Below are 26,427 nucleotides of genomic sequence, written 5' to 3'. Positions count from 1 at the left end.
TTTTTCTTCTAGTGTAAGAAAACCTAGTTTACCTTAAAATCTACAGTTAATAGCACTAACCTTATGACAAGCTAGAGTAAGTAGAGAATGTTTTACAATGAGGAATTGCTTACAGGCTTCATGAGCACTACTTTTCATGCTCAAAGTCACTAATTAATCAATGCTGACAAAGTTATTACTGAGCAGTTATAAAAAAATGTGTATTTGGGGGTTTTCCTATTTGCAGTTCAGGATATTATCTGGTCCCCATTTGACTCTCACAGATGTAACAGGTTAAAGTTAACTTTATTTCATGTGAGAACTTACTTTGTACTATGCATAGAAATTAAAGTTTAATTAAAAGTACTGAAGTTTAAATTCATGCTTGAAATAAATCAGTTTGAGTGGGTTCAAATACTGATTTTTTTTTTTTTTTATTCTCTCTCTCCACTTCCGCCTCCTCTTCCCCCAGTCTTCTTAATCTTTGTTCTTTGAAGAACCAGGATCACTTGTTAAAGCTGACTGTTTCTAGTTTGGATTACAGCAGAGATGGGTTAGCAAGAGTCATCCTTTCTAAAATCCTGACAGCAGCTACTGATGTGAGTTTAATTCTACTTATGTGCCAGCATTTTTTGCCACTAGATTTTTATTTTGTTATTGAAGGTGTATGACTTTATTTTTAATCTGTTATATATCAAGAAAGGTTTTTATTTTTGTGTTCAGAGAAATGAAACTCCTGCTCATGCAGCTTTTCAGTTTGCTGTGAACTTCACACCATACATTGTATTTGTGCTTAAGGAATTCAGCCATTCAAACAGGGGACTCAGAGCCCATTGTATGTATAAAGCTGGGATTATTTTTTCACCTTAGCTCATTGTTTCAAATATATTTGCAGTAAGTTTTACTTGCCATTTTATTGTCACATCAGTCATGAGTTTCTCTTTTCTTCCTCCAAACAGAAAATAATAATTGTTTTAATTCTGTGCTAGCTATTTTGATTAATTCCTGTTCTGGAATCATGTTACAAGAAGTTAATATTATGATCTTTTGTTCTCTGTATCATACTTGTATAGTTGCAGCAGTAACAAAGATTCATCCTAGACAGATGTTAACACTCGATCTATGTAACACTGAATTCTGCTTTTATATTACTGTGTTATTCTGTAAGCTTAACTTACCAAGTGATCATTTCAGCATAATCGCCATTGTTCTCCTTTTTTCATAATTACGCTGCTAGCTGTCTATTCCAAGTATAAGGTGTACCACTAATGGAATGCAAGCCATTTCAATGTGGTTGGGCAGCCTAGGTCAGAGTTGCAAATGACTGTTCCACAGTCTTTCTTGATACATGTGGTATGTTATTCCTATCTCTCTTCCAAAAAATAAACCTCTATATATTGAATATGTGGAAGGAAATGTGCACATGATATTTGAGTTGAAATAATGAGACAAAGTTTTAGAAATTAACTATGCACATTCACATTTTCCATTCTCATTTTCTTCCAAGTGTCCAGCCTGGACCAGTTCACCTGTCTCTTGCAGTACAGGTACTCACATGCATCCCAGCATAGATCCATTATATTTTAACATCTAAGAAATTTAATTGGTTATCTGTCATAGCCGTAAAGGTGTAAGAACTGAAGATATGATTTGGACATCTGAAATTGTTTTCTACCAGCTATGTTTGTCTCAGCATAGATGGCACCTTTCTTAGGAAACATACATTGTGAGGTTTGTTCTGTGCTTACTCCAGAACACTGCAAATTCTTGTCAATTAAGACAGTTAGTGTATTTTTCTAACAGAAAATGGTGTTGATCAGTTCATGCTATTTATTCAGTAAGTTTTGAACAGCAAGACAGGAATTGTTCTCCTGTCAATTGGAGAAATTCATACTAGTAAACCAAGTGCTGTAGAACTGCCTTCCTACAGAAAGCAACACTTTCTATTTACAAGGTTTTTGAGGCATTTTGAACATCAAATGCTTTTAGGAAAAAAATTAAAACAACCCCAGAGATTATTGTATTTGCTTGTTAGCGTTTTTGCAAAGCACTCTGTAAGTGAAAGAGTATACCATTGAACTGATTGTTGACAGGGTATTTTTCCTCCTAATTCTGGTTACTTCATGTGTTGCTGTCACAGTGAATGACTAGTTGATAAGGAATTTCCGAGGAGACTTGCAGCAAACAGATTACTTGTGATCTCAGACTCGAATCTCACATTTGTTAAGACAGAAACAGCTCTCTGAGAAACTGTAGTTTCACTACAGGTGTGCATCACAGCTAGTTGCTGTAAGATGCAGTCATTGAAATGTATTTTAAAAGCTGATAAATCATTAATTACATTAGCTGTTTTTCTTCTGTTAAAGGAAGCATTTTCCCTACTTTTGCAGAGCTGCAGGTTGTATGCCACAAAACACTTACGAGTGTTACTGAGAGCGAATGTAGAGTTCTTCAGCAACTGGGGGATTGAGTTACTGGTGACCCAGTTACATGATAAAAATAAAACTATTTCTTCTGAGGCACTTGATATTCTAGATGAGGCATGTGAAGACAAGGTGAGCATCTTTTCTCTTTTCAGCCTCTTTTTGGTACCCTACACCATAAGCCGTTCATCACCCCTTTTCTCAGTAGCAAAGTAAAAGTATACAAGAAGCCACTGATGGTTTCCTTTCTTGATTGTCATTGATGGACTTTATAATAGTTTGTAGAACTGTTGCTGAAAATGCTTGAACTATGTATGCTTGAAAACGAGCTATTGCTGAAAATCCTTGCTGAAAATGCTGCAGTATTAATAACAAGAAAATACAAATTTCTGGATTATGCATAATTTAAAATATTAATTCAGACTAATTCAGCTGTTTTGATACATATTTAATGACAAAAGGTGCAGTACCTGAAGTAGATAGTGTAAGGAGGAGGTTGGAGCTATTTGATACTTCCTTTTGTAAAAAACATCTTGCTGTTTTGCTGACAGATCGTTGTAATTGTAGTTTTCAGAATTATGTCATGCTCTGATACTCCTTATTCATTTTTAATCATTTTAGGCCAATCTTCATGCCCTTATCCAAATGAAACCAGCTCTTTCTCATCTTGGAGACAAGGGTTTGCTTCTACTTCTAAGGTAAATGTTGAATATGCTCTTTGACTTTACATTATGGAAACAAGTGTTTGTTTTTTATTAAAATTATGTGATTTTACTGAAGTATTAACTGCCTGACATTACTTTGCAGATTTCTGTCCATCCCAAAGGGTTTTTCATACCTAAATGAAAGAGGTTATGTAACAAAACAAATGGAAAAGTGGCAAAAGGTAATGCTAAGGATAAAAAGGTGTGCTTGATAATAGGAGGAGTAATGTGAATATGCAGGTTAAGGTCAGAGATTACTTAAAATACTGTATTGCTAATGCCCATATATTTATTGCCTCACTGACTTAATGATTTTGCTGAAGAAGGTTGACAGGGACTTACAGTTCCAAAGCTCCTTTGGACATGCATGCTTTTAATTTATCCAGACCTTCTCTATGATTTGGGTATTTCAGCAAAAATTTTCAGGAAGAAATATTTCAGGAGTTTAGTGACTTTCTAAATGATTGTTGTGTTAAGGTCTTACCTAGAGAAGTATGTAAAGAAATACTACTCTTCAAGATACCTGTTATCTCTGGTTATTGCTAAAGTCTAGAGCTCATGAAAACAGAATTAGCTTATGCTGTTAGGAAGTGAATAAGAACACAAGACCATTAAGAAAAATGTATCATTGCCATTAATAGAATAAAACTCTCCATGCATTAATATTTTTTCATAATTGATTCTAAGTGCTTGGTATCATTCCTGCTAGCAATTTCTTTACTAGTTCATAAGCTGGCAGTTTTGTAGGAATACTGAAGTGCATGATGGTCTGTTGGTATTCTTCAGGTTAAAGTCAGATGTGAAGTATTTCCTTCTTTACTTCGTTTTTTAACAAATTGACAAAAATAGTCATGGTATGAATTGTCAACTCTGCAAACTCATTGTATGTATGAAAATTAGTAATTTGGATGAGCCTCACCTTTAGATCGTAAAAAAATTCAGCCTGCCTTAAGGAGGACTTCAGTTATTCCTTCCGTATAAGTTACCATACTATAAAAAACATAAGCCATTAAATGTATTGCATCAACCTGTGTCTTCTTTTAGGAATATAACTTAAAGTATGTTGAACTGATCGAAGAACAGCTAAATGAAGCACTTACAACATACCGCAAACCTGTTGATGGTGATAACTATGTTCGTCGGAGCAACCAAAGGTTAATTTTGGAAAATGTGTCATTGGGCATAAGCTGGTGGGACTGACTGAGAGAGCTTTAAACTGGGTGGATAGGGTATAGCAAGAGGATTGCAGTAGGTAAGCCAAGGGTTGATATAGCATCACTTGAGGATGGGAAAGCCTAATGGGAACATTTACACTGCTCCTGGGAGCATGGATAGCTTAGGAGCATATGTGAAATGCTTGTACACCAGTGCATGCTGTATGAGAAACAAATAGGATGAACTGGAAGTGTTGGTCAATTTGCAGAGCTATGGTACCAGTGGTCTTAGCGAGACTTGGTGGAATGAGTCCCATAGTTGGAGTACTGGGATGGAGGACTACAGGCTGTTCAGGAAGGACAGGCAGGGCAGGCAAGGCAGAGGTGTTGCCCTATGTGTAAGGGAAAGGTTTGACTGTACAGTGCTTAAAGTTAGTGATGTGTTTGAGAGCATCTAGGTGAGGCTTAGGGGGATGGAAAACAAAGGAGATATTGTAGTGGGTGTCTACTACTGATTGTTCAGCCAGAATGTTAGCACTGTTGAGTTACTTCATAGGCATTTAGGAGAAATTTCTGATGGTGATTTGTGGAGCTTAAGAGGGAAAAGAAATTGTGTTATCTCTGTAAGTGAGGTCAGGGTTCACAGTGGTTCATATATTCAGGGAGAAGACATGAAGGGCCAAAGCTCAGTTAGAATTAAAATTTGGCCAGTATTGTGTCAGATAGGAAGGGTTTTAAATATGTTAATAGAAAGAGGAGATCTAAATAAAACATTGTATCAATACTTGTTGAAGATGGTCACCTGATAAATAGGGTTGAAATAAAAGTGGAGGCATTCAGTGTTTTTTTTCCTCAATCTTTAATAACATTGATCGATCTTGGGCTGCCCTGTCCTCTGAGTCAGGGGATCACAAGTATGGGAATGGCCACTTTCCATTTGTGCACACTGAAATTGTAAGGGACCAGCTGCATCAGCTGAATGTGCACATATCAATAGGATCTAGCAGATGTTATGGCAAGACCCTTCTTGATCACCTGTCAAAGGTCGTGGGAGTTGGGGGAGATCCCTGCTGCCTGGAGGCTAGCCAGTGCTACTCCAGTTTACAAGAAGGGCATAACGGAAGACCCAGAAAACTACAGACCTGTTATTCTAACCTCAGTTGCTGGAAGAATTAAGATCATGCTAGGTAATTTTGAAGGGTATTTAAAGAACAAGGCAATCATCAGGCACAGTCAGCACAGGTTCACAAAGGGAGATTAATTTGATATTCTTGTATAATAAGGTCATACATTTAGTAGATGAAGAGAAAGCCGGTAGATACAGTTTTTCTGTATTTTAGTGAGGCTTTTTATATTGTCCCTCACAGCATTCTGCTGGAAAAATTGTCCGACTATGGGAGGAGTGGGTTGACAGTGTGCTGGACAAAGAACTGGCTGAAAGCCAGTAATATATTAATATAATATAGTAATAGTATATAGTAATATAATATAAATATTACTATAATATTTATATTATAGTAAATAGGGCTACATTTGACTTGTGGCTGATCACCAGCTGTGCTTCTCAGGGCTTGACTCTAGGGGCAGTTCTGTTCAACATATTTATCAGTGATGTGGATGCAGGAGTCAAATGCAATCCATTATCAAGTTTGCTGAAGATACCAGATGTGGAAGTGCTGTTCACCTTCTTGAAGGGCAGGAAGCCTTGCAGGGGGATCTAGATAGTTTGAAGCATTGGACACCCGTTAATAGGGTGAAATTTAGCAAATCCAAAAGATTCTGCACCTAGGACTGAATAATGTGAGGCACAAGAATAGACTGGAAGAGGAGTGACTGGAGAGCAGTCCCTGAAGGAAGGGATCTGGGCATTCTGCTCAGCAGCAGACTCTGTGTGAGTCAGAGTCCTGGGGTCCATCAGACACAGCATCACCAGCCAGTCAGCAGTGGTGATTCTGCTGTTCTATTCAGCATTGGTGCAGCCTCACCTGGAGAGCCCTGTGGGCAGTGCTGGGACCCACCATTTAGGAAGGATGTGAAGGTCCTTGAATGTGTCAAGAGGTGGCAACAGAGCTGGTGACAGGGCTGCAAGGAAGGTGTGAGGCCTCTGGGCTTGCCTGATTTGGCAGGAAGGAGGCTGAGGAATGACCTCCTTGATCTCTTTCAGCTTCCTGAGGAGGGTAAGTGGAGAGGGAGGTGCTGAGCCCTGCTCCCTGTTGACAGGACACATGGGAGTGGTTCAAAGCTACAACAGGAGAGGTTTAAACTGCACATTAGGAGGCATTTCTTTACCAAGAGGGTGGTCAGACTCCAGAAACAGGCTTCCTAAAGAGGTGATCGATGCCCCAGTCCTGTTGGTGTTTAAGAGGCATTTGGACAATGCCCTTAAGAACAGGCTTTAGCTTTTGGTCAGCCCTGAAGCAGGGTTGAAGTTGTTCTGAAGTTAAGCAAGATGATCATTGTAGACACCTTCCAACTGAAGTACTCTATTATTTTCTGAATTCTCCAAAAGAATCTTCTTGTTCTCAAAAAACTCAAGAGTGACTCATTGCATTACACTGCAGTGTAATTTATTTTAAAATAAAATGTCAGAATTCCTGGAAAAGCATCTGATTTCTTTCTTCCAGATTACAGCGACCGCATGTCTACCTGCCAGTTCACCTTTATGGCCAACTGGTGCACCATAAAACAGGCTGCCATTTATTGGAGTCACAGGTGGGGATAATAACTATTTATAACATTAATGACTTTAAAGAGTACTGTAACCTATTTAGAATGTTTTAAAAAAGATATTGTGAAATAATTTGATTATGAATGTTTTAAGTTACGTGGGGCCAAAAAGTTGTGAAGACAGTCTCTGACATCTAGTCTCATGTAGAATTTCTCCCTGAAACTGAAATACCAGAGAAATACCTCGCAACATTTTCTTTAAAATGGCTAGCAAAATCTTAGAATAAATGCATTTTCAGCTGGTGTGTGAGTGAATTTTATTCTAACAAGTAAAACTGTGCCTATCCTTTTATGCATACAAAAATGAGAATTGAAAGACTGTAACTCTGATAGGTTGAGATAAGAACAGTCCAGTAACTAAGGTATTAACACAAAACCACTACTGTTACCACCAATAATAATAATGATAAGGGAAATAACAAGGGGAGAGAATACAACAGCTCACCACTCACCGACCAACACCCAGCCTGACCAAAGCAGAGATGTAGCCCTTCCAGGTAAATGCCCCCAGCTTATATACCAGGCATGACGTGCTGTGGTATGGAATACCCCTTTGGATAGTTTGGGTCAGGTGTCCTGTCTCTGCTTCCTTTCAGCTTCCCCTCATCTTCTCCTCCCTGGCAGAGCATGAGACTCAGGAAGTCGTTGGTCAGAGTAAACATTACTGAGCAACAACTGAAAACATCGGTGTTATCAGTGTTGTTCTCAGGCTGAAAGTCAAAACCACAGCACTGCACCAGCTACTAAGAAGGAGAAAAATTATTGCTACTGCTGAACCCAGGGCATCTGCATTAAGTTAATTCAGTTTTTATAAAGATAACAGATTAAGCAATCAGTGGTGACATTAAAATTTTCTACTTGCATTACACTTACTGTTAATTTATTCTTATTATTCCAGAACTGTACATTTTAGGGTGCACACTTTTAATGCTTTACCTTTTATTAAAAATGCAAGAGAACCTGTTTGATTGAGGTCTTGCTTTCATTTTCAACTGACTTTTTTTATTCTGTTTTTCTCCTTCAGAGTATTGTTACAGATCTGAGTTACACTGTTCGTTCCCCAATGCTGGATAAGTGGGAAGGAATTAAGCAGCTGAAAGCAGCTCTTTGGGCCTTGGTTAGTAGCAGATTTATAAACTTCTTCCAGTTGTTTGAGTTTTGTCATGACTCTTGATACTGAAATAACTAGCAAAATCTCATAAAATCATTAATTAGGGCTTTTGTCATAAAATGTGTGGATTTTTTTTTTTTAATTTTTATTTTTTTTTCCAAGTTGGTGCTCTCTGTACCCTGACTGAACTTTTAGTTGAAAATGGTTTACTGCACCTTTTGTTCTGTTTTTCAGTATTCATTGTTGGTTTATTTTGTTTTTGTTTTTTACGTTTTTAATAAGTAAAAAATATGTAGCAACAATGTTAGTGTGGAGCCAGTACTTCCAGGTTGCTGTGGTCTGATTTTAATGTGTGTACTGTGGTGGTCCAAAATTCAGTGTTTCTGAAAGAGTTGGCCGCCACTGATGCATGTGAATATATACGGCTGTGACACTCTTGATGCTCGGGACAGGCAAAAATCTGTTGTCCGTGTCTATCCAAGCTACACTTCTAAATTTGCTTTGCAATGTCAACTGTTCATCTGCGTCTTTCCTGCCTTCCCCAAAGTTTATTTTGGAACTTTTGCCAATGTGGCTGTTAGTAATAAAATGTCAGTGTAAGTGGGATGTAAAATGAGTAAACCAAGATCATACTGCTAACTGTAATTGAATTGCTAAAATGAGGAATACATAGTAGTTAATAGTGTGATGAGCCCTTTTTTGGATTTGAAGGACTAGGAAATGATAAAAATGTTGCTTAAATCTCTGATTGTTTTAAGAAGATAGATCTTGAAACTACTAGATGATCTTGAAAAGAAAAAAACTAGATGATCTTGAGGTCCTTTCCAATCCTAACTATTCTATGATTCTATAATATCAACAAAACAAAAAAGCCAAAAGCTTTATCCTGGTAGTACTGTATATCATGTCAAAATCAAACCTTACTTGACAAACTTTTATTCCAGGGCAATATTGGATCATCAAATTGGGGTCTTAACTTGCTTCAAGAGGAGAATGTAATTCCTGACATAATGGCACTTGCCCAACATTGTGAAGTCCTCTCTGTTAGAGGGTATGTGTATCTGATTTAGACATAAAATTTTCAGATGGTAATTGCCATAGGTTTTCAAATAGTCCTACCTAATTTATATGTATATAGTTTTGCACTTACTTGGAAATAAGATGTTGATCATTGAACATTGATAACAGAGTATCAGTTGTGAAGTTCTATAGGAAGTCTGAAAGAACATGCAGTAAACAAATGAAACTCATGAAAAAATATATTACTTTTTAAAAAAAACTAATATTCCTTATATCTCTGTAGGAATCAATTTATTATTCCAACATTTTTTTCAATAACTTTTTTTAATCTTTAAAAGGATGAATAGATGGTATTTTGCCTAATATTGCTACTGCATTAGTGTTTGTCCTTTATTTAAAAAATAAAATAGGTACTTCTACTTCATGTAATCAGGCTCTTGTAATAATGAATTTTTATTTTTTAATAGTGTTCTCAGATATTTTAATGCGTTTCTTAAGCTTCTATTGAATTACAAACAAAAATGAACAAAAAGCTGCTTGGCACTTTTGTAAAGTTTCTGCAGAATTGTTTTGAAACTGTTTCCTTTCAAAAGAGAACAAGTTTAGTTAAATTAGATACTATTATTGTTGCTTTTTTTTAATTTCCTCCTATGTATACATTAAATACAGAACGTGTGTCTACGTGCTTGGTCTAATAGCCAAAACTAAACAAGGATGTGATATTTTGAAGCATCATAACTGGGATGCAGTGAGACACAGTCGTAGACAGCCTTGGCCAGTGGTCCCGGATGATATGGAACAGCTCTGCAATGAACTTTCTTCTATACCCAGCACTCTTAGCTTGAACTCTGAGTCCACCAGTTCTAGGCACAACAGTGAAAGCGAATCTGCCCCTTCAAGTAAGTAACAACAAAACAAAGAGACAACAACAAAAAAAAGGCTCACCACAAAACAGCAGTTCTTACCAACACTTTGGCATGGTGAGATTCAGACAAATAGTAGCAAGTTGTTATTGCAAGGAGAATGCAAGCAAGGGAAGGGAATTTTATGTCATTCAGAGACGCACACAAGTGAAAAAGAAGCCTTAGGTTTACATTTGATATAGAAGTAAGAAATTCTAACATAGGCTAAGTTACTAGTTTTTATGTCCAGTCATGACAGCTTACTGTAATACTCTGCAGAAATCTCCATGCTTTTGTTAAAAGTTTACTTGGTTGTCCTCAAAGGAATATTCTAGAATATAAATGCATACATTTTCTGTGTGTATGCATACACACAGAATATTAGTGTATTTAAACTCTTGTATATTTTGAGTATCTAATACAATTTAATTTTGCTATGGATATTTACAATTTAAACCATATTTAGTTATCATGAAAGAAGCACATTGACTGTAATCCTAGTAGCTGCATATTTGCACTGAAATAAGGTACTGTGGCTTTCCTTTTGAAGCAGTGAGATCTTCAGCTCAGGTACTCCTCAGCATAGGTGCTTCACACTGAGTTAACAAAATGTTAAATAAAAATAGCAGTAAGTCAGTCTCCCACTGTAGATATTGTAGAATTGCTTACTTTTTTACAGCATAGTTGCAAAGACATGTCCACTTCCAGTGACAAAGTCTCATATAATTTCAGGTATGTTCATCATGGAGGATGACCGTTTTGGTAGTACTTCCACTAGCACATTCTTCCTAGATATTACTGAAGATGCAGAACAAATATTTTATGACAGACCTGGACCTTCAAAGGACAAAGACCGTAGTCCCTTTCCTTTTTTTTCTTCTAGTAGGCTTGTGAAAAACCGCATTCTAAACTCTCTTACTCTCCCTAATAAAAAACACAGAAGTAGCAGTGATCCAAAAGCAGGAAAGCTGGCATCCTCTGACAGTAAATCAGTCCTGAGGCGAAATCGTACAGTAACAGAACCTTCTGGTAGCATAGAGTTTCCTGCTGGGGAAGAATTAAACCCTGTTTTCAGAGTTCCTAAAATCCAGACTTTACGATTAGAAACTTCTTTTGTTGGAAGTAAGCACATGGAAGATACTGATAGTACCCCAAGTATTGGAGAAAATGATCTGAAGCTGCCAAAAGGTCTTGGAAATGAAATTCACCGTGAAAACACAAGCAGAGAAAAGCTAATAGGAGATGGTACTACACAAACACATTTCAAGAGTCGTAGCTTAAGTTTTAATACAGATACCACAACAAGTGGCATAAGCTCCATGAGCTCTAGCCCGTCAAGGGAGACTGTAGGTGTGGACACTGCAAATGTAGATACTGACTGTGGAAGTTTGAGTACTGTGGTAAGCACAAAAACAGTTAAACCAAGTCTCTGTTCAACACCACAGTCTAACCACCTGCCTCTCTCAAAGTCCAACTCCGTATCTCTGGTGCCACCAGGCTCTTCTCATACACTTCCTCGAAGAGCCCAGTCTCTTAAAGCTCCTTCTCTTGCTACAATAAAAAGTCTTGCTGACTATAATTTTAGCTACACAAGTTCTCGAGATGCCTTTGGCTATGCTACACTAAAGCGCTTGCAACAGCAGCGGATGCATCCTTCACTGTCTCACTCAGAAGCCCTGGCATCTCCAGCAAAGGACGTGCTGTTTACTGACACTATTACCATGAAGTCTGGCAGCCTGGATTCTCGGCTAACCCCAAGCCGGTAAGAGATTATAATGTGCTCCTTACTTCAGAGGTGTAAGGGCAATTAAATGGGAAAAGTGTCTTTCTAGTACCTTGGGGTTTTTTTTTTCCAACTTCACCTAAAAGTGACGGTTGTTGCAGGATGATTCATAGCTTCACTGGAAGCTGTATTGATACTAGGAGAATGATAGAATGAGAATTCTCAACTCAGTAAGTGCCGTCAGAGAAGCCTGGGTTTCACAGCTGTGCTCAGCCCTTTCAGTTCTGTTAATGGCAAAGTGTTTCCTTTACATTGGCTTCCTGTTTAATTTTTTAATATCTAAATGCACTCATACTGCTAACATTACTGAAGTTGCAATCACACAAAATAGCTTTGACTACACTGCATGAGCCATATTGCAGGTGAGAATTTTCTCAATGCCATTAAGTGAGGTTTTAGGACATGGCCTCCTGCCAGTATGCTATATGTGTGTTCACTGTGACGCTGAGGCGAGTGATGAGATACTGGTACCACTGACAGGAATGTCAGTTTGGCTTCTTAGCTACAATAAAGCAAAGATTTTACTCATAGCGTTTATTTTTAGATGTCAGTGTCACCTCTTTATTTTTGAGTAATACTAGATGTTCTGAAGACTAATTGGAGAGTTACATAAGCTACCTAGCTCATGACATTGACACTGTTCCCAGCAACTGCAGTCAGTGCTTAGCAGCTTTCTCTAAAATTCTTCTACCAGATTTTTCATTTCCTTTGCATTGAATTTTCAAACTGCTGTTGAGGGGGAAAAGATGCTTTATATCTGAACTGTTAGGTAAACATCATCTCAGGTGAGAGAAGAGGGAAAAGCTATCAGTACATAAGTCATCTGCTTACTGCACAGAACAGCAAGTCCCTGAACTGCACTTCACATATCCAGCTGAGTGTATATAAGCACCTGTTTATTGCTATGCATTTTTGTCTTGGTTAAGAGCAACATTCCTTTGTTGATGTTTTCACATGATTCTGCATAGATGTTATAAAAGATAAGTATTTTTCCCTTGGGTCAATTAGAACTAGACTGAGTGTGCTGATTAAATTAAAGATGATTCAGTAGTTAAGCTGCATTATCCTGGAAATCAGAAGTGCATTTTCTTGCTTTTGTCACTGGCTTCCTGTGCTAATGCATGAACAAATTGGTGTCATTTCAGTGGTAGTACGGGTTCTATTGTGGCTGTAGTAATGTTGTACCATTCCTTGCAGTCATGCCTTTGATATGCAAAGCAGCCTTCCTGCAGTGGTCTTTCATCCTGAGACTGCATGCAATGTAATACCAACAGTATTCCTGGTGTTCAGCTGTTCATGATCTCTTATCATTGGGTAGGCTCAGGGATTTGAGCTGACCTGTTTTAACGTTGAACTGAAACAGCTGGCATGCTCATATCTCAGAGAAGAAAAAATTGTGGAGATACATATTAGAAGAGATTGTCCAATTGTTTTGGTAACTTAGATAATTGATTGGCTAGTACCTGTGTTACATGTACTGGTTACAGCTGCGTGTCTGCACTGAATAGTTATGGTTCTTTTCATGTCAGAGTATGTTACTACTTCCAGCTAAATGTTGTCCCTCTCTGCTGTTAAAAGTAATAAATTGGAAGGGAATATTATGTCCTTTTTCTCTGCCAAGCCTATTTTTTTTGTCAGTCTTCAGAAAAATTTGATTCATACTTCATTGAGAAAATTGCGTGTCATAGCAGGTAGCAGCTGTAAATTGGGGGTTTTTATTATGTTTCTAGTTGTTCTTTGCATAATTTATTTTGTGAGGCTAAATTTCCTACCTTTGTCTTTAAAGACCAACTAAAATTTTGATGTGTGTATCATGAATCCTGATCGTGGCTCTCACCCTACCATCTGCTGGCATGCCTTCATAAAATCTTACCAGTGTTTTATCACTACTAATGATATATCTGTTAACTTTTCCAGGAAAAGCAGGGACAAATTTTAGGATTAATGCTTCTATCTTTATGCTGAGAGTAATTGTAGAATGTTTTATTATGAAATAACTAATGTAATTGGTAATTTTAGGGATAATTTCAGTATCATAGACCCTTAAGATCCTCAGATCCAGCCATAAATCTAAGACTGCCAGGTCCATTGCTAAACAATGTCCCTAAGTAAACATCTACATGACATTTAAATACCTCCAGGGATGGTGACTCCACCACTTCCCTGGGCAGCCTGTTCCAATGCTTGACAACCCTTTCTATGGAGAAATTTTTCCTAATACCTAATCTAGGCCTTCTCTGCTCCAACTTGAAGCCATTTCCTCCTGTCTTTTTGAAGTATGGCTTGATTTTTATATAATAAGTCCACTTCTTCTGTCATTAGCATTGGTCAGAATTGCTTAGTAGCAAGAAAACTATTGATACCGTATTAACTGGTGCTCTGTGCATTCTAATTGCATAATCTCTTGAACCGTACATTATCATGTAACTTTTATCTCAGTATGAATCAGTTAACCTCTTAGGGATAAGAATACATTTTAATTGCCCATCTAAACCAAAAGGTAATAGAAAATTATTTCTAAAGAAAATTATTTCTAAAGTGGAAAGTCAAGAAATCAAATGCTTACTGTACTTTAGCTCCCAGTGTTTAATAATTTACAGTAAATAATTAAAATTTACTGTTCTTGAGGTGTGTCTCTTTACTAGGAAACCTTAACCCAGTGAATATAGACCATCTACATAGTTTGATTGGAAGAAAACATTTGCTGGTTTTATTTTTAACAAGAAGTGATGGCAGATGGCTCAATGAGAAATGTCCATCATCAGGACTCTGATCAGCACTGAGGACTCCAGCCTCCTCTCTTTCATCCTGTTTTCCTAACCTATTTCTTTCTTTGTTCTGAGGGCTGCTTTTCACAGTCAGCTCTGCTCACTGCGCAGGTTCAGGTTTGTCCTTTGCACATTCACCTTGAGCCACTTCTTCCTCTATGCTCAGGTGACCTAATGGGTGGCAGCTTTGAGTACAGGAAAAAAAGTTCCTTGCTTGCATTGCTGGTTCTGTAGCAAGCTCAAGCTTTGCATTTGCAGGATGTGCCTGCTCAGCTTGGAGTTTCTGAGTATCGAGGGGAGATAGACTCAGTGTATAGGTACATTTCAGAATATGGCAGTTAGCAGTTTCGGTGTTTACTGACTGTGTCTGGGCTGTAAATCTTTGAAGCCTAAGAAGTTGGAGAAGATTTGTGGTTTCAGAGGGTTGGCAGCATGTCAAGCAAAAGTTTCATCCTGTTATTTTGCAAGTCCTTGTCCTAGGACTTTAGAAGAAAAAGTATTTATCTGAGGAACTGGCGGACTATGCAGTACAGTACAAGACAGAAAAACAGCAATGAGCCTATAGCTGTAATTTGTCAGAGTAGCAAGCTCTGGTTTCTGCAGTGGGAAGGTGAGAATAGTCATTGTGTCAGCAGTCCTTCTAACTTCTAATGTGCCAGAATGAGAAATGTACCTGGATTGTGAGTTGTTATTTCAATGTTGCAGGTTCATGAAAGCTCTCAGTTACGCTTCATTAGATAAAGAAGATCTGTTAAGTCCTATTAACCAAAACACCCTTCAGCGTTCCTCTTCTGTTCGCTCGATGGTTTCTAATGCTACATATGGTAGTTCTGATGATTACATTGGCCTTGCTCTCCCAGTGGATATCAATGAAATATTTCAGGTATGTATGTGATAATTTAGTGGGGTTATTTACATTTTCATGCTGAAAGGTAGTTAACTGTTGCATTTTCATCAGAATAGATTAGATCTAGAGAAATGGGGGAAAATGGATGTGGTACTTACAAGGAATGCATTTTGGAGAACAAGAATTTTTAACCCAGTTTACAGAAAATTGTTTGTATTGGGCAAATAACACAGACAGGGTTGGAGAGTGTTAAACAATGGTAGCATAAATAATGTCATAAGATCTTTAGTTGACATTGGCTTTTGTACTGAAATCCACATAGTCTGTGGACATTTGTTAGCACCTCTTTAACCAACTAATTGAAACGTTCATTGGTCAATGGTGATATACATTATCCCACAGTAAACTTCCTGCTACCATGATGATACTAGTTTGATGAGAACATATGTAGTCATAGTAAATTATATCATCTTTACTTAACCTCATGTATATATATATATATATATATATATGCATATATTTAAGTTAACACAGATTATTTTAAATGTCTTACCAATTGCCATCTTTCTGCATGGTTAAAATGCATTCCCATCTCAAATTGATGCATCACAGGGTTTAATATACTGTTAGTTATCAAAAGCATAGCGTTGTCTGTGTCAAAGGTAAATCAGTGGGCTTCCTTATCTTTAGTTTACTTAGCCTTTGTCTTTCAAACCCAAGTAGTTTCTTAGTAACCTCAAAATTTAGTAAAACTAGAGCAAAGTCAAGACTGTCCATCATACCTGCTTGTATTCTCCTTTGATGAAATAGCTACTTTTTCTATTCTCCTTTGCATTTTGGCATATTTATGTTGCATTGTTTCTTTCTCTCAAGTCTTTTTGCAGAGTTATGTCTTGACAATACTACATCTTATTAGCAACATTTTAGGTGTACTGTGTGGTTTTGCACTGCCCTCCTGATATCTCCAGTGGTGTAGAGTGATCATGGACAGATCATTAGTATCCACTTCTGAGTCACAGGTTTCCTTGCAGCCTGTCACCACTGTTTTAACATTTACTGTTTGTTAGCCTTGCTTAATAAATATTCATTCACAAATGTATGTTTTTCTCATGGGCTTTCCTTTAGTGCTCATGAGCCCATTCTTAACCTCTCTGATCAAATCTTTTTCCTGAAGTAAGAAATGGACAAGATTTTATTTCATCATAAAATCTATTCTTCCTTTATGTACGGCTATCATCTGTGCTAATTTTAATTTTCACTTGAATATTCCAGGTAAAGGAAACTCCATATTTCCAGAAGAAAACCACACCTCCATTTGATGATCATGGGGCTAAGGTCTTTGCACCTGATGCAGGAGGTACTGCTTTTTTCCTTTGCTGTTGTCTTGTCTCCTAGTTAACTGGAACTGTTCTACAAGCACTTTGAACACGCAAATAGACATATGTTACTGACATTTTTTTTTCTTGTGTGTTGTTGATGCAATATATAAAGCTGATTTTCCAGTAAACGTGTTTCTGTAGCTTGCTAAGTTTCAAAATTGTTCAAAATTACACTTGGTAGTATTTCCATTTAGGGAAGAGCATGTTACTAATGTGTCTTCATCTTGTTTCTGCATTGTTGAGTCTAGGTTCATCCTACTACAGACACTAAGTTACGGGATTTTTTAACTGTGTTTCTGTGTCCATTGGTGCGTGTGTTGTTTAAACGTTATTATATTGTACTAATCTTGTTTGAAACTGTGAAAATCGGTAATGTATTAGTGTTACGTGGGTATTACTAATGCTGACATAATTCAGGACTTACGACACATCTTACAGTAAGTATGTACAGTATGTGTTTTTGGAGGTTGGATTATGTCCTTTGCCATGGTTCCTTACATGTGATAAGCTGAGATTAAAATGTAGTACCTGTTTCCCAAATGCTAACAATCTTGGGAGCTTAACCACTCAAAAGTTTCTAATCTTTACCCACACATACCCTCTCCAGGCTTAAAAGGGGAAATTTAATTGAAATAATGGTTGCTGGGTTTGTTGGGTTTTTTTTTCTAATGTCTAATTGCTTATCTACAGGTCTTCCATCAGGTACAAGTGATGTTGTCAAAAGCCCTTTTCAGATGCTCCGGCAGCAGATCAGTCTCACAGAAATAATGAATACCAGCCGTTCAGATGCCTCCCAGTTTTTAGAAGGTACAGAGGATACGGGGCTGCAGGAGCACACAGATGAGAACTGCCTTTACTGTGTCTGTGTTCAAATACTGGGTTATCAGCCCAGCAGTAAAGTGAACTCTTCATATGGTCGTACAGGTTAGTGTTCCTTGTGGGGAAATGTGGTAAAACTGAAGGAAAACAGTGGATTTTGTTCATCTTCAAAATGTATTAATCTGTGAGGGTTTCTTTTTCTTACTGACTATTGACCTTGAAATTAATACTCCATAGTAAGCTCACTGTGGAAGCAGTGGTATTTCTGTGGTCATTTCTAGCTTTTTGATTTCTAGTAGTGTTAGTATGACTAGGTGCCTGCATGATTTATTTTTTTTTTTCCAGTATTTCTAAGAGTTTATCAAAATATAAAATTTGAAACCTTATTTAGTATTTAAACTCTGTGTCCTGGAAACTGGTGCTTGCTGTCAAGCTTATGAAAAGTCTGACTTGAGAGAAAGTCTGTACCACAAAACAAAAATAAAGGAAATCTAAGGAGTCTTTTGAAGTTGAGCTGTAATTTCTGGGATTTAGTCATCTTTATATTTTGAGATTCAGATCAGATTCAGCATATTTTTTCCTAACCTCCTCTGCAGAGCTTGAAGTTATGTGACTATTTGCAATTTCTAATAGAAACACAATCCAGTAATAGATACCTAGTAGGAATAATCATAGTTTTACAATAGTGTTGCACATGAGCTAGTAGCACATAAAGAGTACTGTCAAAAAAGGGGGACAATGTGAGAAATCACCCAGAAAGCAGAGTTGGAGCTTGAGTTCAATATCAAGAAGGGACTGCAAATAAAATCCCAGCTATAGTCTTCAAGTAGTGAAGGGATTAGAGGTATGGCAGAGCTAGGCTCTTGTCAGGCATGCAGCCAAAGGACAGGAGGGCAGGAACATATGCTGTAGGAGTAGAAATTCCAGTTGAACATAAGGGGAAGGAACCTCCTTGCAGTGTAACATCACCTCATTTTGAGGTGAGTAAGACCTTCAACCTTCTTTGAGCAAGAGGTTGAGCTAGGTGATCTGCAGGAGTCCTTTCAGACCTATGTTTTTTTGTGGTTGTTAACTGTGCAACAATTAGAAGTTTGGATATTATATTTATTTATTTAAATAAAAAATAACAAAGGCTGTGGATAGTGAAACCTCACAGAAGAATCTTACTTATCACATATTCTTGTTGTAGTCAACTTTCTACAACACCTGTGTTAATTTTATGAACAGAAAAAAAATATGCATATGCAAAAGCATCTTTATTATGTTACTTAAAACAGATTACAGATATATCAATAAGAGCTCTATGTGTAGTGACACTTTTTAGGCTTCTGTTAGTGTCTAAAAGAGCTTATTGGTTTTGACTATTTTGAGATTCAAAACCAGTGATTTATAGATATTTTGAGTATGATTTGTTTGAAATCCAGCATCTAGTTTCCAGATGGTTTATATGCACAATACTTGGTGCATCAGTGTCTTGAATGCTTATCATTGTTGGAAAATAAGAAAAGCATTTGAAGTGAGGAAAACTGTGAATAACAAAGATACAACCTCATGTTTATGTCAGATTTTTCAGACATTCCATATACTGACTGGTGTGGGCAGACCATACACAATCACTTAGATGTGCATTCCTCCAAATTTTCTGGAATTTCAGGCTGTAGTGATGCAGTATCCCATGGTTCAGCTAGCAGCACCAAGAGTACAGAACTTATGCTAGGTAAGTTTGAAAGCCTTTTTGTTTATTACAGACTAATTCTAAAAGTATTTTTTAGGTATTGCTTTTGCCATACAACATTTCTGCAGGTTATTAAACAGCTCTGAATTTCTGTAAAGAGAGAGACATTCCTCTTTTCAGGCTGATGTTTTATGTTTTGAATTATTGTAATGTTATAGCAAGTAGCTGCTTGCTAACTTCTGCAGCATGATAGAGCAGATAATCACTCAGTTTGCAGCATGGTTCAGGGGTAGAGACAGGCTTTTCCATTTATGAAATGGTAGTTTTACCTTATTGAAATCTTTCTATGTTAATTCCTGAAAATAGATATTTTTTTTAAGTTTTACTTTCAAATGAAGTATTTATTAGAAGTTCATAATGCATATATAAGTGCATGTGTATGTTTATGGAATCCTAAAACAGATTTACTTGGCATAAGATCAGCACAAAGATTATTCTGTTTAATTTGTTTTTCCAGGAGTAAAATCAATCCCAGATGATACACCAGTGTGCAGAATACTTCTGCGGAAGGAAGTCTTACGTTTAGTCATCAATTTGAGTAGTTCAGTAGGAACTAAGGGCCACGAAACTGGACTGCTGACGTAAGTTCAATAAATTTCAGATGTTTTAGCAATTTGTTGTATGTATGCTCTCAATGTTAATCACTGTCCTAGAGATCTTATTTCTTACTCCTCAAAAAATTGTAAGCAGATATGATTGAATATAACATAAAGGGTAAACAAAGAATTGTTCTTTTAGTGGTTTTGCTCTGTCTTTGATTTCTTACTCTTTCCCAGTCTTTCTAAAATCGGTAGTTCAACTATAGTGATATTTCTTTGATTGATTTATGACTTGGCTTCACAAGCGAAGATTTGGGAAGGGCTTTAACCACGCTTACTACAAGCACTATGACCAATATGCAAATCTGGTAGGAAAGGGTGCTTAGGCAATGAGGAAGTGTCCGACCAGCACTGTCATCTCCAAAGAAATCTCGAGCTACCCATGCGCTGGTCCTCCCGCATGCAACATTGGATATGCAGCTTCCCATGCACCTTGTCACCTACTATTTCGAGCCTCGCCTGTCCATATAAACAAGTGAGAGTAAACCTGTGTATCACACACCTTATAAAAAAAAAACCAAACAAAACCAAACAAACCCTAAAAAAAACAAACCAAATAAACCAGTAATTCTTTTTTGTTATTTTGCAAAAAAACATAGATAAAGAGAATAACAAACTGAAAGTAACTTCTTGAGAAACACGAGTTTGCTTTGAGCAAGAATGCAACTACTGAAATTAATTTATAGGGGGGAAAAAAAAAGGTGATAAAATACTGGAATATAAATCCAGGTACCAAATATCATAAAATCTGTTGGTTCCCAGGATAGTGACATGGGAAATTGGCATATGACTGCTACAAGAAAATGAAGAAATTCTCATTTAGTTTTAACAATGCTTACAGGTCATTAAGTTAGCTTTTTCAGGTTTCTCTTATTACTGCTGTACATGTGGGTGCCAATTCTTTAATATACTGTTGTCTTTCTACGTTTTTTATTTTAAGGGTAGGTGATCCCCAGGTGTACAGCAATTCCCTACAACTTTAAAAGTCGTATATTCTGTTTCATCTCACTAATACAAATTTCTTTCAGTTTTGTACAAAGTCATGCTGCCCTTATGTTCTTGCTTTTGTCAGACCTGGAATTCATATTACTTAGTAATGAAGAGTCCTACTTTAATGATAACAATCAAGATCTAATTGAATGTTTTTTGTTGTTTTTTTTTAAATATGATGGAAATCTGCTTGAGATTTAACAAAGCTTTGTTTTTCTGTTTGTGGGATTTTTTTTTTTGTTTGGTTTGGTTTTGTTGTTTTTTTTTTTTTTTGTTTGGTTTGATTTGTTTTTCAGAATTAAGGAGAAGTATCCCCAAGCGTTTGATGACATATGCCTTTACTCTGAGGTATCCTACTTGTTAGCACATTGTACATTTCGGCTTCCATCTAGAAGGTTCATTCAGGAACTATTTCAAGATGTACAGTTCTTACAAGTAAGTGAAGTCTTCAGATGTGTTGAATGCACCAAATTGCATCAGTTGTGTGCAGGTTTCATATTGTGAATAATAGATGCTTTCAGATATATCTTAAAGAAACCCATTTTATGATACGTATTTAGCAAAAATCACTAACAACATGAATACTTCTTTTGTCTTCTAGATGCATGAGGAAGCAGAGGCTATTTTAGCAACACCAACAAAGCCTCCAGTGATCGATACATCAACTGAATCCTGACCTCTGTCTCATGCAGAGCATTGCATATAGACTTTCTGAAATCCTCAGATAGCCTCTGACTGACTGGATAAAAGGCTTCAAGTATCATCTGCTAGACCATTCCAGAAGCTGCTGGTACCTGAAGACTGAACTGAAAACTTTCTTCCTCAACGAATTACTGTCCAAGTCTTTTGAGCCCTTTGGGGATTTATTAAACATTACCATAGTTTTAATAATAGTAATTATCAGTATATGCAAGAGCCAAGCACTGAACACCTCCACAAGTTTTCATTTCATTGGAAAAAACAAACAAACAAATATGACAACATGCAGAGACATCTTTTTTTTGATTGACTTTCAATTCTGTTCCAGAGAAGTAGAATGATGCCTTGCTTTTTAAATGCTGGATACCAGGAATCAGAGAGAGATATAAGGGTGCGTTCCGTTGCCAGCAATGGGGATCTGTGCTGTAATCTTGGAGACTAGGGGATTAATGTTAGTGTTAGCCTTTCTCTGTTTGTTTTTGTACTGTTTATAACACTACTTGGAGGTTTGTAACTTCAGACAAAAAGAAAAGCCTCAGTGACACTGAGGTTTCCTTTAAGTTATTTTAATATTGCTATAGTTCTAAGTCATTTTATTAGCAGTCTCTCCAATTTCATGACATTTACATATATGTATCTTATCTGAACCAGTTAAGGACTTTCACTACAGTTTGATTTTTAAAAATAACAAATCGTTTAAACTTAAAATGCTGAAATCAGATTGTTCTCCCTGAATGATATGCATGTGTTTGCAGTTTCTACATTCATGCTCATATAGTACGAATGTTGGTCTTACTCTTAACCAAAATCCTTTAAAAGCATGATTTGTATCAGATAAATGAATATTGTATAAAGTAAACTTGAAGACATTTAATCATTGCTGCTTTTGTGAGAAGACATAATATGAGTGTTTTCAAAGTTCCGTGGAAACAGCCTTTTATAAAAACAAAGATTTATTTGGATTTTCAATGGATGAGTGATCAAGCATCAGACAGTACTAATAATTGTAGTGAAAAGCCTTAAGTACCAAATTTTTGAGCAGCAGTACTTAATAATTTTATACTGGTATTTAGGACTTGTTGCAAAAGTTAAATGAGACAGTGACTGTTGATGACTGAAATAGTTGCCTCTATCTTGTTGCTGGTGAGGTTTCTAAATTAATGAGTGCAAGTTGTAAAAAAAAAAAGTAGTAGAAATCCCTGTCAATTTTACACTTTTATTATGGATCTAGAGATTCAGAAGCCTTTATACGAAGGTAATATAAATATATGCAAATGTGTATATACAGTAGCATGGCCACCTTTGTTAGAATGCCTGTAATAGAAGGGATTACCCTTTGATTTTGATATAGGAATAACTCAGCTGGACTGTACTAAGTAGAACGTATTTTTTCCATTCACTTTTACCATTTTTTATAATTGTCAGATTAATACTTAAGTGAAGATACGTGGAATTTATCCTGATGCTCACAACTCTGTTCTTCCTAGCTATGCTACTGGAGATTTCAATAGATAGTCCTGTGAACAGTAAAACAAGACACATAAGCACTGCTTTGTAGCTATCACTTCACTGAGTTTTTGTGTGCATTGCATACCATCACATTCTGGTAAAGCAGATTGTAAATTGCTGCTCACAGTTAAATTTAGTTCCTAAGATTATCTTTTCATGACTTCCCACTGAAAGAAGGAGCAAAAAGAAACTGATTTAACTCTTCCATGGTTGGTGACACAAATAACACATTGGTGTGTTAAGGCATGTTTGAAATGCTCTGAAAATATCCGGTAACTATTGGACTTCTGCTCATAAGAAATAAATGCTTCTGTAAAACCAAAATGTCAATCACAGTAGACCAAATAGTGGTATAAACTCCAAAGGAAATCATGTAGTTTTCCCAAAAATGGGGCTGGCATATCATATACCGTAGTTTCAAACACTACCTCAGTTAGGCTAGAATATGAGAGATTTGTTTTAATAACTAGATGGGGTTACACTGAACAACTCCATGTTATTTTTCTGCAGTTAAAGCAAAATAAACAAGTTTTATCACCTGCATTTAAAAAAAAACGAACACCTTTGTTCATTTGTTTCCAGTTTAACCTGTAGCACTTAACATAAGAAGCACTATACAAAGGCCTCTGATTATAAAAAGGTAAGCAAAAGTGGTGTTAATATGCTTTTGAAAGACTCTCTGAAATGCTTACCTCTTCTGAAGTACTCGCTTGTGTGGGGATCCATGACAACAGAAACCTGATGTAAAAATTATGGCTGCAGAATCAGATGTAAAACATGATTAATTTTTTTCCCTGAAAATGTATGAGTGTCAGTAGATTTCAACAAGTACACATAGAGGTTGGGAAGTCTGTACTGTACATAATATACAACATTTCCAGAATGAATTTACTTATTTACAGTAAGCTCACATTCGTGTTTCATTTTAATTGGCAAATGAAGGGATGCTATAATTGAAGGAATCTTGTATTTGGCTTAGTTATAAACTGTGAATTTCCAATTCTATAGATTTTACTTTTCACATATCCCTTTCAAAGTTGTTATATTGGGGTTTTATTTCCTTCATGATAAAACTTAAGAAAATAGTAGTAATAACAGTTGTGCTTATATTAACCCTAATAGTCCTTCCACTTCTCTTGAAAAGGTTTGCAAGGGAAGCTGACAGACCACCTGGTTTGTGATTTTTCCAAGCCAAACAATTGCTGATGTAAATGCTTGAATAAATGGTGAAGTATATAACCTTCACTTGCACTATATACAAATACAGTTTGGTTGCTGTGGCAAAGGAAACTCCCAAATGATTAATTATGCTAACACAAAATGTTCAGCTCTGAGGTGAAAGCTTTATGGGAAGGAGAAGCTGTCTCTACTATGTTAGGGGCTGGTTTTCTTCAGTCTGCTTTTGCAGTCAGTGCAAAGGGAGAGCCCTTTCAAAGGCCAGACAGCTAACTAAAGGTCTCCCAGCTACCCTCCCCAAGGGCCTATTTCTCTCCATGAGTGCAGTGGGGAGGAGGATGGAGCTGGGTGCTGCAAGTGACCTTTTGGAGAGTGACGTTTTCAGCTGTCTGAAATTCAGAGATGTGGAGAGCTCCCAGCTCTCCTGGGCATCACTTGGAGCTGGAGGAAACTTGTTTGCGTGTTTGGCCCCTGGTATAATATGCTTCCAACAATTGCTTTTCCTCATCTGGGTGTACTTTGACCTGACATAGGTACCCTAAATGTGCTCTCCTTGGGATTTGTTCTTGTTTATTCACAAGACACAATAAAATGCTAAACTCTTCGGTACTTTAAGAGCACAGTGGATTGGCACACTGAGGTGATCTGCCCTTATAAACATTTGGAAAGGAAGCAGTGAGAATCCTGATTGTCTTTTTATCATTTTATTTTTAAATGTGTGTGTAGTGGTCTTGAAGGATAGTTATGATTGCAGTGAAACTGAAAAAAACCTGTAGCACCTTTACTGTGTGCCTGAAGAGAGAAGTAGCTGTTCAAGAAATAAGCTGTAATCAAAGCTAAGTGAGAGATGAAGCCAGCTGTTGCTCCTTTTTATCCTGTGTCCCAGAGTTGGTATTTGGCTTTTTGGTCTGCAGGAAGCTGGTTGTTACCTTCTAAATGTGAGCTCAAGCTGAGCACTCCCAGTGGAAGAATTTTTGCCAGGCTTGGGAGCATCTCTTGAGATCTGTGCTCATCCCCTGGTAGGGTTACACACACATCCTATTGCACAGAGTTCCACTGGAGCCAGCTCAAGGCAGGTCCCGTACCTTCTTTTTTAAGGTAACTTCTATTACCATGTTCTTATTAAGGGTATACTAGGTGAGAGTAGAATCTGAGAACTATAAAAAGACCTTTGGGAACATGATAGAAAACATGCTTGTATTTCACTAGAAGCCTCCCACATCTCCTTGCATTTTGCTTAGCTCCTAGTTCTGGTTCCCTGGATAGTTTTGTTTTCAACAGATTTCTATGTTCAGTAAAGAATGTGGCTATTCTTTTGACTATTTTTGTAATGTAAATGGACAGCAATGCCACAGCATGCAGAAATTGCACATTTTGCTTGAGTTGCTTTGTAAAACACACTATTTTATTTGAGAAATGTAATTTATGCCAAAAAGTGTAAGATACCATTTTGTCATTGAATAGGGTGTTCCAGCACAAGATGCAATGTCTTAGGGGGGAAAAGGCAGACACTTTGTAGATTTAATTGAAAAATTGTTCCAGTATTGGGCTGTCAGCATCCCTAAAACTGCATTACAAGAGATTGTCTAAATTAATCCTTCTGAGGAAAAAGGGGATCAAAGAATATCTCAAGACTTTATTCTCCCTACCCCGTGTGGTGTTTTCTTATTTAGTAATAAGCTGCTACATATTTGGGGGTTCTAGTGTTTGTAGGTCACTGAACAGACATTGAAATCTGATTTATATTGTATACCTGTAACATAGAAAGAAGAAGTATTTATATATTTTCCGTAAGAATATTGCATTGAGCTGTGTATAATTTAAACAGAGGCTTGTCCCGAATGGTATTGCCCACCTTGATTTTCTTTTTTTTTCTGTTTTTTTTTTTTTCTGGTTTTTGGGTTTTTTTCTTTTATAGTGTGTACAGTTCATGTCAATGGGCATTAAAAGCCTTCTGAAGCGTAGTCTTATCAAAGGGATGCATTGTTAATAAAATGTACTTAAACTTCATACAACTGTTCTGGTCTCATGTGTACCTCTCCGCACTAGAAATGGATTGGAATTCTATTTAAATTTTTAAGTTGCTAGTAAGCTAGAACAATC

General features: G+C 36.9%; 1 protein-coding gene across 1 annotated transcript in view; it reads left to right on the top strand.

Annotated features, from left to right (window-relative positions):
- Nucleotides 1-26,334, top strand: part of RICTOR (RPTOR independent companion of MTOR complex 2) — an 83,386-nt gene extending 57,052 nt beyond the window's left edge. Inside the window, exons 22-38 of the mRNA XM_031051491.2 lie at nucleotides 452-578; nucleotides 2,370-2,534; nucleotides 3,024-3,100; nucleotides 3,210-3,288; nucleotides 4,151-4,260; nucleotides 6,885-6,972; nucleotides 8,012-8,104; nucleotides 9,043-9,149; nucleotides 9,788-10,017; nucleotides 10,753-11,782; nucleotides 15,277-15,454; nucleotides 16,691-16,775; nucleotides 17,488-17,721; nucleotides 19,271-19,333; nucleotides 19,809-19,932; nucleotides 21,237-21,375; nucleotides 21,542-26,334. Of these exons, the coding sequence (XP_030907351.1) occupies nucleotides 452-578; nucleotides 2,370-2,534; nucleotides 3,024-3,100; nucleotides 3,210-3,288; nucleotides 4,151-4,260; nucleotides 6,885-6,972; nucleotides 8,012-8,104; nucleotides 9,043-9,149; nucleotides 9,788-10,017; nucleotides 10,753-11,782; nucleotides 15,277-15,454; nucleotides 16,691-16,775; nucleotides 17,488-17,721; nucleotides 19,271-19,333; nucleotides 19,809-19,932; nucleotides 21,237-21,375; nucleotides 21,542-21,616 (3,004 nt within the window). The 3' untranslated portion in view covers nucleotides 21,617-26,334. The remainder of the gene's footprint in view (nucleotides 1-451; nucleotides 579-2,369; nucleotides 2,535-3,023; nucleotides 3,101-3,209; nucleotides 3,289-4,150; nucleotides 4,261-6,884; nucleotides 6,973-8,011; nucleotides 8,105-9,042; nucleotides 9,150-9,787; nucleotides 10,018-10,752; nucleotides 11,783-15,276; nucleotides 15,455-16,690; nucleotides 16,776-17,487; nucleotides 17,722-19,270; nucleotides 19,334-19,808; nucleotides 19,933-21,236; nucleotides 21,376-21,541) is intronic.
- The last annotated feature ends 93 nt before the right edge of the window (nucleotides 26,335-26,427 follow it).

Source organism: Melopsittacus undulatus, chromosome Z, assembly GCF_012275295.1.
Source record: "Melopsittacus undulatus isolate bMelUnd1 chromosome Z, bMelUnd1.mat.Z, whole genome shotgun sequence".
NCBI classification, from domain to species: domain Eukaryota; kingdom Metazoa; phylum Chordata; class Aves; order Psittaciformes; family Psittaculidae; genus Melopsittacus; species Melopsittacus undulatus.
This window is presented reverse-complemented; position numbering and strand designations above follow the sequence as displayed.